Source organism: Canis lupus, chromosome 15 (genome assembly GCF_011100685.1).
Source record: "Canis lupus familiaris isolate Mischka breed German Shepherd chromosome 15, alternate assembly UU_Cfam_GSD_1.0, whole genome shotgun sequence".
NCBI lineage: Eukaryota > Metazoa > Chordata > Mammalia > Carnivora > Canidae > Canis > Canis lupus.
In genome coordinates this window covers 3,187,375-3,205,241 of record NC_049236.1, presented here as the reverse complement: position 1 = coordinate 3,205,241, position 17,867 = coordinate 3,187,375, and the positions used below count along the sequence as shown (strand labels likewise).

The 17,867-nt window shown below is 63.3% G+C and overlaps 2 protein-coding genes across 2 annotated transcripts in view; one reads left to right on the top strand and one right to left on the bottom strand.

The window, feature by feature from the left end:
• LOC119874537 (bone morphogenetic protein 8B) overlaps nt 1–12,841 on the bottom strand; it is a 32,559-nt gene extending 19,718 nt beyond the window's left edge. The window contains exons 1-3 of the mRNA XM_038557801.1: nt 12,508–12,841; nt 1,128–1,317; nt 554–702 (exon numbers count right to left, since the gene is read on the bottom strand). Coding sequence (XP_038413729.1) covers nt 554–702; nt 1,128–1,317; nt 12,508–12,841 — 673 coding nt within the window. The remainder of the gene's footprint in view (nt 1–553; nt 703–1,127; nt 1,318–12,507) is intronic.
• LOC119877000 (translation initiation factor IF-2-like) lies at nt 12,840–15,967 on the top strand. Its single transcript, XM_038557627.1, has 2 exons — nt 12,840–13,362; nt 15,474–15,967. Exons 1-2 carry the CDS (start codon nt 12,840–12,842, stop codon nt 15,965–15,967), a joined length of 1,017 nt encoding a protein of 338 aa, XP_038413555.1.
• Nucleotides 15,968–17,867: the final 1,900 nt, after the last annotated feature.

Sequence of the window (17,867 nt, the reverse complement as noted above, 5' to 3'; positions counted from 1 at the left end):
CAGAAACGCCCATCCTGCGCCCGCCTTCGGCCTCTCCCTCTGCACGGCTGCCCACGAAGGAGGCTCTCCCTGGCTAGCTGGGGAATGAGCGCAGGCGTGAAACCTCGTTCTACAGAGGAGGAAACAGACTGGGCAGGGAAGCATCCTGCCGAGGTCACCGGGGGAGAGCGCTGCAGCGCTGGGACTTAAAGCCAGGCCCCTCTGATCCGAGTCTGAGGGTGTGATCCCTTCCCTGAGGCCCTGCCGCTACGGACACTCCCCACTGCTCACGCCGCTCGTGGTAGGGACAACATGGACTCTCTCTTAGCAACTCAAATGGTTCTGCAAAAGGAGAGGAGGGAGACCGTGGTGGTGGGGGCCTCCGCTGTGGGAACCTCACCCTCTGTGCCCCGCTGAGGCCCCAGAGGGGGTAGGGGATTATCACCCAGCCACCGGGCTGAGAAGGGCCAGGCCTCTGGGGCCAGATGCGGGGGGTAGGGGCCGCAGCCGCCTCCCGCCAGCAGCGTCGGAGGAGCCCCCAGGAGGAGGTCTGCTGCCCGGGCCTGAGCCTTACCATCTTCCGTTTCCACATAGAGGCGGAGCCCCAGGTCCTTGTTCCGGCCCAACAACCAGCGGCCACTGGCTGCTGTCACGTCCAACACCAGCCAGCCCTCGTCCCCAGCTCGGAGCGTCTGAAGATCCAAAAAGAACAAGTCAGACTCCCTGTGGACACGAAAAAACAATTAACTGAGGGCCGGCACAGCTGCTTTTGTTTCCAGCCCCCACCCTGGGGCCCACTCGTGGGGCACCGACCCTGCCTGGCTCGGGCTGGGCCCCTCGCCTGCCTCATCTCACCGTATCTACTGTGGGAAGGTGTTGCTGTGCCCAGTAGGGACGTGGAAACTGAGGCTCAGGAGCTGAGTGACCAGCCCACGGTCCCACAGCCAGGACAGCAGTGGAGGGATTTGCAGCAGGACCAATGCTGGGCCTCTCCCCGTGGTGACGCGAGGCCTCCGGCCACGTGTCCTTCTGTCTCTGAGGGTGTGTCCCCCGGGAAGCTCCCCTCCGTCCTCTGGGGAACGTCCCCTCCACGGCCAGGCCAGACACACCCACAGAGGCTCATCGGGAGGCGGGTGCAGGGTAGGCACCTGTTGGACTGCTCCCTGACCACCTCGAACGTGCTGACGTGCAGAGTCCTGTTGAGCAGGTGGGTGCTGGCCAGCTTGTAAATCCGGAACTCAGCGGCCGTGACCGCCTCCCCCTCCGGGATCTGGGTCAGGTCAAAGTGGAACTCCTTCCAGTGGGGCTCCTGGTGGCCCAGGGTGCGGTCACGCTCCACTGTAAGACAGAGCAGGGCTGCGGGTCACCTGTGTTCTGGGCAGAGCCGGGAGGGCACCGGGGGCCTGGCGGCCTGGGTGGGGACGGCTCCCTCCTCCTCTGCAGGGGGGCCTGCTCCCAGGCCCTGCCTCCTGGGGCTGAGACGGCTCTGCACAGGGCCCCACACACAGTGGTGCCGCAAGAGCAGCCTCCGCCTCTGGACCCCAACCCCAAACCCAGCCGGCCCCGCCCCATCCCCGCTGGCTCTGGGACCCCAGGATGAACAGAGGCCACATCCCTCTTCAGGGAAGAGGAGCAGGCACAGAACCGAGTGCATTTCTGAGGCCAGTGTGTGTGCATGGGAGCCTGGGGAGGGGAGCGTTTGCAGCTGACACTGGGGCTGGGCCCCATGGGGTGACGGCACATGGGCCACAGCGTCCCGGGAGGAGGACACCGCAGAAGGAAGGGCCAGCCTGAACACAGGGCTGAGGCACAGACGGCACAGGCAGGGCAAACAACAGCCTTGAGACACAGCAAAGGGCCAAAGGATGGAGGTCCTGCCTGGGGAGAATGCAGAGGAGGAAGGAGGGCCAGGGGGAGACTTGGCAGGAGCAAGGACGAGCAAGGGATGAGCGACCGCCCCTGGGGACACCTGGTCAGGTCCTGGGGAGGCTGGACGGTCCCCTGACGTGGTGGGATCTGAGCAGGCTTCCCAGGGGAGCTGCCACCTGCCCTGGCCTTGAAGGACGGGACAGAGTCGTGTCGGGTGGAGCAGGTGGCGGGATGGTATTCCAGGCAGAGGGGACCTGGTGGGCGCAGGTGTGGGTGTGGGGGCGCCCGCAGATCAGCGGTGGGGCTGGGCGGTGAGCCTGGCTGTGCTCTGGCTCCGAGGGCTGGCATTCCGGCCTAGGGGCCCGGGCTGTGCCTCTGGCCAGTGGGGTTCAGGGTTCTGGGCAGCAGGGGCACGACGTGGGTTGGGAGGCAGGGGAGCGGAAGACAGATGAGGAGGGGAAGGTGAGGCACAGGCTGGAGGGGGCCGAGGCGGGCCCGGTGGCCGGGCTGGCGTGTCTGGACAGGAGGCTGGGGGGCGACTGAAGCCCACATGTCCCCGCTGCCCGGAAATGCCCAGGACAGTATATTTAGCAGCGTCTTACTTTAGCCTCCTGTCACTTTCAAAGGCCACAAATCTGTGTTTCCGGAAGGCAGGGGCGGGAGCCGCCCAGCACCTTCCCCAGCCCCGACGCTGAGATTTTAATTACATGTCTGTGAGTCTTTTTAGAAACGCTCTCTGGCTACTGGGCTCAGTGACCACAAGTCACCAGGCTGGTGGTGGAGGCGGATGTGGGAGCACTTCCTGGCCTCGCGGTGGGGACCGGGTCCAGGGATGGACAGGCAGGCAGCTGGGCAGGGCGGGCCAGTGTCACCGTGACACACACGATGACAGGAGGAGATGGGCTCCCGGCCCCGGGAGCAGAAGGAACGGGACGTCCAGCCTCTGACAGGGTGGGGGCGCGCAGCACGTGCCCACCCGGGAGCCAGGCTGCCCAGGGGGCAGTGTGACCCAGGGTGGGATCCGGGTCCTCCCACGCGGGCCTGCCCAGAGAGTGTGGAGGGCAGGGCTCTGGACCCTCACCGAGGACGTGTGCCACGAATATGGACACACGTGTCCCCTCCGCCCTACAGACACGCTCACACCCACACTTGCAGAGCTTTGGTGACATTTTGTGGACTCAGGGTCCACACGGAGCACCTCTGTCACCTGGCTGTGAGGCTCCCAGATGTGTAGGACGACACAGGTGGAGGCCATAGGCCGTGACAGGGTGTGGCACAGAGAGTGAAGGAGGGTGGCTGGGGGGCGGCCTCCCGACTCCTCCCAGAGCAGCCAGCAGGGATCTGCTCCCCGGGCTGGGGGCTGACAGGCGGGTCCCCGAACCCCGGGCAAGCTCGGTCTGCAGGCCCGACGCTGACATCCTGCTGGATCTGGGGACTGAGAGAACGACCCTGAGCCTGCCAGCTCCACAGGGGGACCGCGCTCTGCGGCCTCCCTCCCTGGCTGACCCGGGGGCCCACATGCGCTGGGTCAAGGGAGCCTGGGGTACCCAGTTCCAAGCTTCCACCCTGTGGGTTTGTGAAACTGATGAACCGGCCAGCAGTTCAGCCAGGAGACTGCCACCCTGGCTGTCCCAGACGAGCACTGGGAGGAGGGACAGTCTCAGGAAAGTCATGTTTTTCATCAGAAATTAGTGATATTTACTGCAGTGTGGAACCAGGTAAAGAAAGCTCCTTTATCTGACAGTCAGTTGGGAGGATGGGAAGAGGTAACCTACAGATTCGCCCCCTTTTCAGTGGCTGTTGCTCTGAGTTAGGAGACAGGTTTTCCAAAAGCTAGTTTTCTGGGAAAGTGTTTCCGGGCACCTCTATGCCCCCTTGTTATCTGTGCAGGCCAAGCCTGTTTTAGCCAAAGGGGCAGCTCAGGGCACTACCGGGGACTCTGGCAGTGGTCAGGCCAGACCCTGCACCAACCAGGTACTATGTCCCCTCATGGCCTCATCTCCTCCATGAACTTGGAATAAGGGCACTGCCCAGCTTTCCTCACAAGGCCGTGGAAGGGCTTGGTGAACAGCCACGCAACGCACTGGGAGGAGCAGCCATTCAACAGGAGTTCTGGGGGAGCCTGACTGCAATCTCCCTACTTTGTGCCAAGATAGGACACCCTCAGAAGGCCATGCCAGAAATTTCAAAGCCATGGGGAGGAGAGGAAGGGGAGATCTGGAATGATTTTTTTCTAAATAAATGTCCTAATCTGCTCATTTAATTTTCATTAGTTTTTCAGGTTCAATTTATAAACAAATTTATTAAGTTCTTACTCTATGTGAGACTGTTCTTTTTTATTTTAAAGATTTTATTTTTTTGACAGAGAAAAAGAGCAGAAGCAGAGGGAGCAGCAGGCAGAGGGAGAAGCAAGTTCCCTGCTGAGCAAGGAGCCGGGTGCAGGACTCGATCCCACGCCCTGGGATCTAGACCCGAGCCTAAGGCAAAGGCTTAACTGACTGAGCCCCACAGGCGCCTCCATCTGAGACTGTTCTGAGCACTGGAAATACAGTAAGTCAGGTCTCTGCACCGATGGGGTTTATGGTCTTAATGGGGGGAGACACAACAGAAACACCACCAGCAAAAAAACAAGGAAGACAGATGATGCTGTTTACATTGTGAGTGGAATATAGAGGGTTATGGGCTCAAAAATAATGAGGAAGGGGAGAGGGTACTGCGGAGGATGCTCAGCATGGCCTTTGAGAAATAGGTGAGAGCGGACATAAATATCCTACCACATTGCTGGGAGGAATGAGTTGGAGAGGAATTTGGCAATATCCTTTTGCAGTAAGGACCCCGGCAAAATTACCTATGAATGTCCATTCCCAAAGATAAATGGGCAGAATATGAAGGGCCACACACAAAGTATTCATCAGGCCAGACAACAGGCACTGCTAAATGTTTATTTTCTACATAATTATAAAAGCTGCCCAGAATGATCAAACACTGAACCAGCTTCTGTCTGGAGAAGCAGCAAATGAATTTACTTTCTGAATCACTGTAATGCAGCTTCCGGAACCAGAAACAATTATGAATCACCAACGTGTACTAATAGGACTCTCGGCCTTCTCCTTGGTCTCTGATAAACCAACCTCCAGATCCCACGTTCGGGAAGGGCCTGCTGTGGGGAGGTGGTGGCCTCCACCCTCCGTGACCGCCATCCACATCCGACCTACCGCGTCTGAGGCTGCATCTCCAGATGCCACACCCTGAGTCCACCAGTCTTATACCAACAAAAGCTGTGGCTATATTTGTGCCCTGGACAAAATTCAGAGTCACTCAGAAGACCTAAATCTGTCTTGTTTCTGACCAAAAGTAAGCCACCCCAAGTGGCTGTTCAGAGAACAGAATCTTCTGACCTGTCTGCCCTCAAACCCTTCCCCAGCCCCATAGGGCCCCCCAGGAGTAGCCCGAGCTCTGGCTCCAGGCTCCCCCTGAGCTGGCCTGGCCCAACCTCATGGCCTCCTAGGCCTCCTGGATGCAAATGCTGCCCCCCCTCACCTCTAGGCCCTCCCCAAAAGCCCCGTCTCCTGAGTGCCCCCATCCTGCTGGGTCTGAAGGCTCCCCTCCTCTGAGGCCACTCTCAAGGCCCCTTGTCCTCCTCTGAACCCACACCGATCAATGGCCTCTCCCTTTCTCCTGGCCCGGGGGTCCCCATCTCTGGTTCATGTTCCCCTCTGGATGGTGAGCAACTGAGGGTAGGACCGCACAACGTGGGCCGGAGACAGGAGGCTCTCAGTGGACCTTCCCGAGCTCCTTGTGCCCTGGGGGCCCAGAGGGGGACGTGTCTGCCGCGCTCCCCAGGACACGGGGCAGCCTGCTGGCCTGGGAATGGCTTCCATGCCACAGTGTGTCTCCATCAGAGGCCACCCGTGTTTCCACTTTGCTGTGGGACTGGCCCCCGTTCCCGGCCTGGCTGGGCTGCCGAGGCAGAGGGCAGGCTCCCCAGGCTCCCAGAAGCAGAGGCGTGGGTCCGTCTGGCTCATCCTGCGAGTGACAGGGCTGAGGGGCCCCCTTCAACCTGGATCAACCCCCAGGCCTCCGTGGCCGGTGCAGGCCCATGGACGAGCTGCAGAACTGATCACCCACCAGGTCTGCATCTGAACCAGGTCCGCTTCCTCCCACCCACAAATCTCAGTGCTGCCCAGAGGCCAGGGCTGCATTTCTAACGTATTTTTAGTCACTTTTCATTACTGACTTTCTCAAAAACCGTTCCATAAATGGCTCCGCACGCGTGATCGCCGTCCAGGCCTCAGATGGCTTTAGACCCCAAATTAAAAGGGAACACCCGCACACTCGGCCACATCAAGTCTCTCAAGGCCAGAAATAGATCCAAGGAGACTGAGCAAGGATACTATTCCCTGGTGCAAACCCGGGGAGAGGACCGAACTGTGGGAGTTTTCCAGAAAGATGTGGTCACAGTGACACAGCCCTCTCTCCCTTGGGGAATGGGTTCCCATGAGGAGGTGGACTGGGTGTACCTCCTTGCCCCGGGCCTCACCGCTGGAGGGGCCCCCCTCAGTGGGCAGGGGCGGGCACATTCTCTCAGATTTAAAGATGATATAAAACGAGTGGCCCTAGATTCCCTCTAGGGGTCGATATTGGGATGGGGGGGTCACCTGTCAATGAGGTTCTCCTGTCAATCCCCACCCCCTCCCAGAATGCCTGCTGAAGCCACCTTCCTCCAGGCAGGACCCTGGGAGGACTGGAGGTCCCGGGGAAGTGCCCAGGGAGATGCTGCACCCATGGTCGGCCTCCACAAAGACAGGGAGGGCAGCCCTGCTCTGGCCCACCCAACCAGGCCCAGGCTCCTGCCCCTGCTCTCAGCCCCTGCCTCCTGCCGTGTTCCTCCTCCCTTAACCTTGCCTGGTCCGTCTGGCTCATCCTGCGAGTGATGTGGTCACTCTGCGGTCTGCCCTGCGCACCTGCCACGCAGGGGCTGGGGTGAGTGCCATGAGGAGTCAGAAGATCTGGTCCCTGTTCTCAGGTCGTTCATGATTCCCCAGGGATTAAAGAGGGATAAGACATGGCCCTAGGGGTGCCTGGGTGGCTCAGCAGTTGAGCATCTGCCTTTGACTCAGGGTGTGATCCTGGGGTCCCAGGTCCGAGTTTCACATTGGGACCCCCACAGGGAGCCTGCTTCTCCCTTTGCCTCTCTTTTTCTCTCATGAATAAATAAGTAAAATCTTTTTTTTTTTTTTAATTCATACATGGGGATCCCTGGGTGGCTCAGCGGTTTAGCGCCTGCCTTTGGACCAGAGCATGATCCTGGGGTCCCGGGATCGAGTCCCGCGTTGGGCTCCCAGCGTGGGGCCTGCTTCTCCCTCTGCCTGTGTCTCTGCCTCTCTCTCTCTCTCTTATGTCTATCATGAATAAATAAATAAAATCTTTAAAAAATTCATACAACAGCAAAAAAAAATTATTTTTAATGGGCAGAGGAACTAAACATTTTCCAAAGACGACATACAAATGGCCAACAGACACATGAAAAGGTGCTCACCATCACTCATCATCAGAGAAATGAAAATCAAAACCACAATAAGGTATACCTCACACCTGTTAGAATGAATAGCTGTCATCAAGAAGACAAGCAATAACAAGTGTTGGTGAGGATGTGGAGAAAAGGGAGCCCTCGTGCACTGCTGGCGGGATGTAATTTGGTTACAGCCACTGTGGAAATCATTATGGAGGTTCCTTAAAAAACTGACCCAGCAAGGGTACTTCTGAGAATATATGCAAAGGAAATGGAAACAGGATCCCAAAGAGATCTCTGCACTCCCATATTCACTGCACATTATTCACAACAGCCGGGACATGGAAACAACCTAAGTGTTCATCAACAGATAGACAAAAAAGATGTAGTATGCACATATCATGGAATATTCAGTCATGCAAAAAAGGAGGTCCTGTCATTTGTGACAACAGGCTGCACTTTGAGGGCATTATGCGAAGTGAAAATAAGCCAGACAAAGACAAACACTGCATACTAAGTGAAATCTTTAAAAATTTTTTTTAAAAAAAGTCAAAATCATAGAAACAGTAGAAAAGTAGATGCCAGGGGCTGGAGGAGGGGTGGGGGATATAGGAAGAGACTGATAAAAGGGTACAAACTTTCAGCTATGAGATAAATAAGGTCTGAGGACCTAATGTAAAATATGAGGACTAAAGCTGGTAACACAATAGCGCATGATTAAATGTGTGAGGTGATGGATGTGGTAAATAATACCTGGGAAGAATCCTGTAACAATGCACATGTGTATCAAGTCACCACACGGCACGCTTTAGATATCTTATAATTTTATATGTCAATTACATACCAATAAAGCTAAATTAGTTTTTAATACGGGATGCCACTTTGGGCATACGGTCGCATTAATAGCTTTTAAGATGGACAAAGGATTTACTGTTAAATGAAAGATAGTGTAGCAAGATGGTATGTATTTGTGCCCCATTTTATTAAAAAATAAAATAAAATATTAGTTTCTGTATTGATAAAATGTCAGGGGTGGTTGAGGAGACTACAACAAAGGAATGAAATGCTGGTTTTCTCTGAAGTGGAGAGAGGATTACAAGGGGCTTTCATATCATGTTTCTGAACATATGGTCTGATTTTCTATAATGAAATTCTATAATGAGCCTAATGGTATAAATTTTTTATAATGAATATCCATTAATTCTATAAAATCCCAAAATAAAGGTATTTTTGAAATGAGCTACTCAGTTTACAACATACATTCAAGACAGTCCAATTGGGCGACACTAACACACCTAGTGGTGGGCCAGGCCTCCCCCTGGGTGGAGAGGCAGCTTCTCTAGAGGAGAAGAGCAGAGAACACAGCGATCACCTGCTGGGTGGCCTTGGGAAAATCACCCAACTCCTCTCACTCTCCTCTTTTCAAAACAAAGTTGTGACCAAAACTGTGATGCAAATGAAGGGACAGACCTGAGGGCCCTGGGCATGTGGTCCTCACAGGCGCCGTCTCACATGGTCCCTGAACAGCCCTGCAGGGTGGGTATGACGAGGGCCTGCATGTTACAGAGGAAGGAACTGAGGCTCCCACAGGTGGACTGGAAAGCCCAGATCACACGCGCAGCAGGTGGTGGCACCAAGATGCAGATTCTGATCCAGGTCAGAACCCCCCTCCCAGGTCCGTCTGCCCTCCCCCCCACCATTGTCCATCTGCTCCTGGTTTCCAGATGGGGAGTGTCACCGTCTAGACCACTTGATGACCATCTTTGTGGCCCCCCAGAAGGCCAGCTCCCCCAGGGCAGGGACTTTGTTAGGTGCACCGACACATCCCAGGAACTAAAACTGTGCCTGGCACGGAGCAGGTGCCACAGGACTATCTGCTGAGTGAATTCATAAAAATGAAAGAATTCGTTGGTAAAGAACCAAAGAAAGTGACCCTGGGGCTCGTGGACACCAAGCATTGCCCCTTCAAGGTCACAGGACTGAGGAGGACGTGGGCCAGGTCCCTCGCTCCCACCCAGCCCTGCCGCCCCCAAATCCAACACCTCAGGTCAACTCCCCCGTCCTCGCCGCCTGAGGCTCGGGAATAAGTCTGGTCAGAGAAGGGTCGGGACAACAGTGAAGACGGCTCCATGCATCTCTGGCTGGACCTCTGCCTGGAGGGCTGTCTGTGCCTCAGTTTCTCTACCTAGAACACGGCAGCTGCTGCTCCTCTGCCTCAGGTGGAGAAGGACCAGGAGAGACTTGCAGAGTCGGTCCTTCCTGCCTCATTCCTCCCTCCCCGCGGGCTGGGCCATGCTCCAGTCAGACCCACGCTCCCGCCCAGGGGACAGGGTGGTGCCATGAGGAGCTGCCTCCGAAACAGGGCCACGGGGTCAGCGATGGGAGGCCCCCGGTTTTCCGGCACCATCGCTGGACTGGACGAGAAAACAGAGGCTCAGGGAGGGAAGGGAGGTGACTCGGGACAGGAAGGAATCAGTGATGGGCCCAGGTGATACCAGAACCTGGGCGCTGCCTCCCAGCTCGGAGCTCTCCTCTCCCTGAGCACCCAGGACACCCAGGACAGACCCGGACTGCTCCACGTGGGTATCCGCCCCCATGACCGTGTCCTGACCAAGGGGAGCCAAGGGTGTACAGTCTGAGACTGACTTACAGGCCGCCAGGGGCCCCAGCTCTGACCATAGCCCCGGCCTCCCTAGAGAGACACCATCAGCCACGACGCGGCTTCCTAGAGCATCTGCTTGTGACAGGTCCCTGGCCTCTGGGTCCCACAGGCTGCCGTGGATGCTCAGGGGCCCGGCAGACACCAGGTCTGGCTTCTCAGGAGCCACATGAGGCCCACAGGAGAGGTGGAGCTGGAGGCCCAGGTATGGGAGCCCGGGCGTGGGCGCCGATACCACGGTGACTCTGCCATCAGGCTCGGTGGTTCAAGGGCCTGGGGCCTGGGCCTCCAAACAAGGAAAGAATCCTGCCAGGTGTCTAACCCCTCCCCCCATCCCAGCCCAACAGCCTAGGTAATTACCAGGTAAAACCACTCAAACTGCAAGAGTTCTACTAGTGCAATTAGTACATCAGAATAAAGAAGGCCCTTCTGACAGCTGCTGGGCCCGCCCACAGCCTGGGCCTCCACGGAACAAAGATCTGCTTGTTAGTCCCACAGCGTCAGAGGCCCTAGATCTTAATGAAACACGCACAGACGGCGTGGGAAGAAGCCGGCATCTGGAATCCACAGCCCCGGATGATGTCATGGACGTGCTGTGTGGCCCTGGGCTGGCCACTTTACCTCTCGGAGCCCATGGAAAGGGGGCTGGCACATCAGCTTACATGTTACCACATGGATGGAACGTGGACTTTTCCGGCTACAGAACTTCAAGCGCTAGTTTGTATTCTAAAAATAGGTAGAGACACCTTTGGGTTGGCTTTTAAAACCCATCTCGGTTGCACATAAGAAGCCTCGGACATTCCCAGCACATCCCCCCAAGGCTGGGCAGCAGTGGGGAGGGACGGGGGGCAGCAGGGACCAGGCGCAGGTGCACCTATGACAGGGCTGATGTTCTGCTCCTCCCATCCATCAACCAATCACACGGTAACCTGTGGACGCACTGATCTCAAGCAGCCCCATTTCACAAGGAGGGATCTGGGGCTCCAAGAGGGCAAGGGACTTGCTGGAGGCCACCCAGCAGAGGCAGGAGAGGAGGCCGATCTGCGTGAGCTCTGGGTGCTGCTTGATTCGGACGACAGCTCCCACCGAGGCTGTGCACGCCTTCACCAGGGGATGCTGGGAAGGAAGCAGGACACTGGCCGGGCGGTGACTCACTCTAGTGGACGTTTCCCTTAGGGACGGTGTCAGGGTGACAGTACCCACAACCCTCTTGGTTCTGAGCCGCAGGTCAGCTAGTCCAGAGGACAGGGCTCTAGCCTCAGTTCCACACATGGTCTCTTTTGTCCTGAGCCCCCACCCTGCCCTTCACCAGGAAGGCGGCGTTCAGAACCCCCGACCCAAGTCCTGTGCCTGGCACCCGGCTCTCAGCAGAGGTTAGCAGCCACTTCCTGCTGCTCACTCCCCCCTCGGCCACCCTCTGGGCTGTGGGGACAGAGGTCCCCTTGGCCGAGCCCTCTGCCTGCCCTAGTAGAGGAAGCAAATGGCTGAAGACCCCACAAAACGTGCTGCTGCTCCATCCCCTGGGTTTCTCTGCCTCAGCCTCCCTGGAAGCTCTCTCCACCCTGCAAGTCTGCCCTCCTGACAGTAGAAATGTCACCGCCTGGAGGGCTGGGTGTAGGGCCAACACGCCCGCCTGTCCTGGCTGGGCCACCGCCAGGCTGCGCTATCCTGGGCGTGACGCGCCTCGCTCAGCCTGTGTCCTCATCGGGGAGACGGGCACGATGGCACGTCTGCTCCCAGGCTGTGCGGAGGGTTAAGGGTGACGCTGCCGGTGAAGGGATGCTGGTGGCCTTGGCGAGGGTCCGTCCCCACCTCAGGCCGCGCTGGGGTCCCTGAACCCCTGAACCCCCAGACCCCCGGCCCTCTCTGGCCGCGGACAGGTGCAGAGCGGAGAGGGGACGGTGGCGGCTGCAGGTTCAAGAGCGTGTGTGCAGTCACCCAAGACGTCGGCGTCCTCTCCCCACAAACGGCCCCGGGGCTTGAAGAGAACTAGTGCGGAGCACAGGCTGGGCTCCGAGCGGGCAGCCGGGAGGGCCCGCCGGCCGGTCCTCACTGGTCTGGACGGCAGCGCGCCGAGCCGGCTGCGGGCTGGGCCCAGGCGACCGCACGGCCGAGCTCCGAGTCGCCCTTCCCGCCCGCTGCCCGCCAGCCACGCCCTCCCCAGGAGCTGGAGCGGGGGCTCCGGCCGGCCCCGGGGCGGCTCGGCGTCTGGGCTCCCGGGCTCCCGGGCAGCTCCCTCCCGCGCTCACCTTCGGCCCCGGCCCGGCCCCGGCCCGGCCCCGCCCTTAGCGCCGCGCCGCGCCGCATCCCCGCGGGCCCCGCCGCCCGCCCGCAGGAGAGGACTCCGACCCCGGGCGGCTGCGCGGCTGCGGGCGGATGGACGCGCGCCCCAGCGCTCCGGGTCGCGCCGCCGCCGCGGGGCCCACGCCCGAGGCCACAGCCCTGCACCGCCCCGGCCCCGCCGCCCGGGCCCGGCCGCCGCACTCACCCACGTTGACGAAGCTCATGACCAGGTCGGCGCGGCCCGGGCGCCGCGCGGGGGGGCCGCCGTCCTCGTGGTCGTCGCGGGCCATGGCGCGGTACAGGCCCAGCATGAAGAGCGGCGCCGACGCCGGCAGCCGGGCGGCGGCGGGCGGGGCGCGGGGCCGGGGCCGCCCGGGCAGCCCGAGCACCGCCAGGATCTCGCGCTGCATGTCGCGGCGCTCGCGCGGGCCCAGGCGGCGGGCCGGGCAGCCGGCCGGGGGGCGCGGGCCGGGGCCGCCGCCGCTCAGCGCGCACAGCGCCAGGCCCACGAGCCACAGCGGCCCGGGGCGCGCGGCCATGGCGGGCCGGGCGGGCCGGGCGGGCCTCAGCGGGCGCGCATCCGCCCCGCGGCCGGGCGGGAGCCGAGCCGGGGCCGCCCCGACGGCGGGCGGCGGGCGAGCGCGGGGCCGGCGCCGCGGGGGGGGCTGGCGGGCGGCCGCGGCGCTGTCCCCGCGCGCCCCCCGCGCCGCACCTGCCGGGGCCGCCGCCCCGCGGCAGGCGAGCGCTCCCCCGGGGCCCACGCGCGTGCGGCCGCCGCGCCGGCAAAGGCTCCGCCGAGGCCCGCGGGGCGGCGGGGGCGGGGGCGGCGGCGGAGGCGGCGGCGAGCGCCCGTCGGGGCCGAGCGGCGCGGACCGAGCGGCGCCTCCGCAGCGGGACCCGCCGTCTGCGCCGCGCGCCCCGCCCCCGCCGCCCGTGGGGCCCGCGCGCCGCCTCGGCCCCGCCCCGGCCCCGCCCCCTCCGGCCCCGACCAATGGGGGCGCGGGGCGGGGGCGGGGGCGGGGCCGAGGCCGCGACGCCGGGAGGCTGCTGCTCCGCCCGGGCGAGGGGGCGAGGGGGCGAGGGGCCGAGGGGCCGAGGGGCCGAGGGGGCGAGGGGGCGAGGGGCCGAGGGGGCGAGGGGGCGAGGGGTCGAGGGGCCGAGGGGGCGAGGGGGCGAGGGCCGAGGGGGCGAGGGGCCGAGGGGCCGAGGGGGCGAGGGGGCGAGGGGCCGAGGGGTCGAGGGGGCGAGGGCCGAGGGGGCGAGGGGGCGAGGGGCCGAGGGGCCGAGGGGCCGAGGGGTCGAGGGGCCGAGGGGGCGAGGGGCCGAGGGGCCGAGGGGGCGAGGGGCCGAGGGGCCGAGGGGGCGAGGGGGCGAGGGGCCGAGGGGCCGAGGGGCCGAGGGGGCGAGGGGCCGAGGGGGCGAGGGGCCGAGGCCTAGGGTCGAGGGGCCGAGGGGAGGGGGCGAGGCCGAGGGCCGAGGGGCCGAGGGGGCGAGGGGCGAGGGCCGAGGGGCCGAGGGGCGAGGCCGAGTGGCCGGGGGTCAGGGTGCGAGGGTGCGAGGGGGGCGAGGGGCCGAGGGGCGAAGGGGCCGAGGGGGCGAGGGCGAGGTGCCGAGGGGCGAGGGGCCCGAGGGGCCGAGGGGGCGGGGGCCGAGGGGCGAGGGCGAGGGGCCGAGGCCGAGGGCCGAGGGCGAGGGCCGGGGGGCGAGGCCGAGGGGGCGGAGGGGCGAGGGCCGCGGGGCCGAGGGGCGAGGGGGCGAGGGCCGAGGGCCGAGGGCCCGAGGGGCCGAGGGGGCGAGGGGGCGAGGGGCGAGGGGGCGAGGGCCGAGGGGCGAGGGCCGAGGGCCCGGGGGCGAGGGGGCGAGGGGGCGAGGGGCGAGGGGCCGAGGGTCCGAGGGGCCGAGGGCCGAGGGGCCGAGGGGCCGAGGGGCGAGGCCAGGGGCCGAGGGGCCAAAGGGGGCGAGGGGGCGAGGGGGCGGGGCCGAGGGGCCGATGGCGAGGGGCCGAGGGGCCGAGGGGCCGAGGGGCCGAGGGGCCGAGGGCCGAGGGGGCGAGGGGGGCGAGGGGTCCGCTGGGCCGAGGGCCGAGGGGGCGAAAAAAAGGGCCGAGGCGAGGGGCCGAGGGGGGCCGAGGGGCCGAGGGGGCGAGGGGGCCGAGGGGCCGAGGGGGCCGATGGGCCAGGGGCCGAGGGGCCGAGGGGCCGAGGGGGCCGAGGGGCCGAGGGGGCCGAGGGGGCGAGGGGCCGAGGGGCCGAGGGGCCGAGGGGGCCGAGGGGGCGAGGGGCCCGAGGGGCCGAGGGGGCCGAGGGGGGCGAGGGGCCGAGGGTCCGAGGGGCCGAGGGGGCGAGGGGGCGAGGGTCCGAGGGGCCGAGGGGCCGAGTGGGCGAAGGGGCCGAGGGGCCGAGGGGGCCGAGGGGCGAGGGGGGCCGAGGGGCCGAGGGGCCGAGGGGGCGATGGGGCCGAGGGGCCGAGGGTCGAGGGGCAGAGGGGCCGAGGGCCGAGGGGGCCGAGGGGCCGAGGGGGCGAGGGGGCCGAGGGGCCGAGGGGCCTGAGGGGGCGCCGAGGGGGCGAGGGGCGATGGGCCGAGGGGTCGAGGGGCCGAGGGGGCGAGGGGCCAGGGGCCGATGGGGCCGAGGGGGCGGAGGGGGCGAGTGGGCCGAGGGGCCGAGGGGCCGAGGGAGGGGGCGAGGGGGGGCCGATGTGGCCGAGGTGGCCGAGGGGGCGAGGGGGCCGAGGGCCGAGGGGCGAGGGGGCGAGGGGCCGAGGGGCCACGATGGGGGCGAGGGGGGCTCGGGGGCCGAGGGGCCGAGGGGCCGAGGTGCCGATGGGGGCGAGGGGGCGAGGGGGCCGAGGGGGCGAGGGGGGGCGAGGTGGCCGAGGGGGCCGAGGGGCCGAGGGGGCGAGCTGGGGCGAGGGGGCCGAGGGGTCGAGGGGGCCGAGGGGCCGAGGGGCGAGGGCCGAGGGGGCGAGGGGGCGAGGGGCCGAGGGGCCGAGGGGCCGAGCGGGGCGAGGGGCCGAGGGGGCGAGGGGCCCCTGCCCGCCGTCGGGGCGTCTGCGCCGCGCTGGGCTCCTCTCCGGCCGCTGGTGGCGCCGTCGGGCGAGCGCGAGGTCCCGGCCCGGGCCCCCCGGGGACCCGGAGTCTCCGCCCCGCCCCGCCCCGCCCCGCCCGCGCAGGGACCCGCAGCCCCGCCCGGTGCGCAGACCGTCGCTGGGGACCCGAAACGCCTCGGGCGGGTGCGGAGGTACAGGGCCCCGCAGGTGCCCGCCGCGCCCGGAGGTGCGGCGCTTCCTCTGCCCGCGGCCGCCTCCGCACCTCCTCGCTGGCACCCGGGCCCTCCCCGCCGTCGCCTTGCACGCGCGGTGGGCGCTTCTCCTTGCGCGACCCCTGCTCAGCCTCTGCTCCCCGCGCGCCCCCTCCTGGCTCCCCGTGCTCCCGGCCGGTGCCCCAGGCGGGCGCCCCACACCCCGCGCTGTGCCCGCGCCCTGCGGGCCCCAGGGCCGATCCAGCGGGCGTGGGAGACGCGCCCTGCAGAGCGCCTGGGACGGGCTTTGCTCGCCCCGTGGTCAGGGCCCTGGCGGCTCGCGAGAGCAGCTCTGCACGGAAGCCCCCGTCGCCTCAGCCCCCTCTGCACGCTCTGCTCTTCCGGGGCGCTCCCTCGCTGCGCTAACTCACGTGGGAGGAAGTGACCCCTCGACTGCGCTGAAGGAAGGCTGAAGGGCCCGGGGTGACAGCAAAGGGCAGGCAGGGGGAGAAGAGTGCTCCAGGCAGAGGGAACAGCGACTCCGGGGAGCATAGTGCAGGCACCACTTGGCACTTGGCATGTGCCGGCAGTGCTCTGCCTCGCTTCTTTAATGCTAGCGCACACCGCCTTGATGCCATTTCACCCCCTTTTTAACAGACGAGGACGCTGAGGCACGCAGAGGTTAAGGGACTCTCCCTGTCACACGACAGCGGAGCTGGGCTTGGGCAGGTGGGCGCTCGCAGGTGAGCTGTTCAGTGGAGCCCAGAGAGCCAGCAAACGGCGAGGCTGAGGCTGAGGCTGAGGCCGAGGGGCTGGCCAAGGATGGGTCCAAGGGCCTCGCAGGGAGACTAGAGGAGGGCCCTGGACGACAGAGGGTTATGGGGCCCCAGTGTGGATTCAGTATTAAACTTCAAAATACATTAAGAAGTCCACCAAAATTAAGATTTCCCCATGATCTCTTCGAACTTTTAAAAAATACTGAAACTGGGCTGCTTGGCTGGCTCGCTCAGTGGAGCATGGGACTCTGAGTTCAAGCCCCACAGTGGGCGTGGAAGCTAAAGGCTACTGTACATAAACAATCATTTGTTGGTGCCTTAGGCTCGGGCTCAGTCTGCCTTTTATCCAACGGGCGCATTCCCATGCTGCTTACAAGCCTCTTAAGGATGTTGCAGCTTAGCCACCGAAAGTGCCCAAGGCAGAGTCTGCTGCAGGGGCGAGTGTGGATTGGAGGGACAAGATTAGAGCCAGCGCCCACAGCGGAGGCAGGTACAATGGGGCGTGGGGGGGGGGGGGGACAATGATCCGTTTTGGTGACAGGGTGGAGGGCAGAGGAGAAAGCGGCTGAGGAGGCTGCATCCCCAGGGCTTGGTGACTGCGGACAGAGGCAGGGGCAGAGTCAAGGGGGCATCCCCGTGTCAGGCTCGTTCAGGGTCTCAATCTCAGGTCCTCTTCACTGTCCTCTGGGCATCCCTCGGCGCTCCCCGTGGAGTCCACACCACATCATCGGGGGCCTCAGGTCTAGCCTGTAACCCTCCGGTTGTGTATGGTGCAACACTGGGCTCCCAGCTAGACTGTCAGCAGCCCAGTGCAGGGCTCATACTTAGAACAGAAATCATTTATTTCAATATAGGGTTAGCGGAGACAGTGGTATTCTTTAAATAATGGATCTTGGGGCACCTGGGTGGCTCAGTGGTTGAGCATCTGCCTTTGGCTCAGGTCGTGATCCCCCGGGGTCCTGGGATGGAGTTCTGTAAAGGGCTCCCTGCAGGGAGCCTGCTTCTCCCTCTGCCTAGGTGTCTGTCTCTATCTCTGTCTCTCTCTCTCTCTCTCTCGTCTCTCATGAATAAATAAATAAAACTCTTTTTAAAAATAATAAATGAACAAATAAATAAATAATGGGCCTCACATTCCCATAAACCTAAACATCAGGTTTGAGCCATTCCGAAGGGTGTTACCCCACAACTGAGTTCAATAGCAACCACCATGGGCTGTTCCGTGCTCTGCCCTGAGCCAGAGATGAAGCCAACCAGTCCCTGCCCCGCAGTGGCTCATCACCCCCAAATGAGTGATAACAGTTGAACATGGCCCATCATCACACGGTCATGCCTGACTCCCAATGCACAGACCCTCTCCTGAACCCCAGGAGTTCTATCGAACGAGGGATCAGTCTTGGTTGAAGCCAGAAACCTAGGAGCCAATGTGTATTCCTCCCTCCAAAGGCACCTCAGCCTATTGATTCTACCCTCCGATGCTTCTTGAATCCCCTGAGCCTTGCCATGCCCTCCTCCTAGGTAGTTCATGAAGCATCTTCTCCACCCTGTGTGGC

Bases quoted from the DNA above. Each gene is read 5' to 3' on its own strand.
- LOC119877000 (XM_038557627.1), top strand. From the start codon at position 12,840: ATGGCGGGCCGGGCGGGCCGGGCGGGCCTCAGCGGGCGCGCATCCGCC. The intron at 13,363-15,473 runs GCGAGGGGGCGA...CCGCCCGCGCAG, and splicing joins GAGGCTGCTGCTCCGCCCGG to GGACCCGCAGCCCCGCCCGG.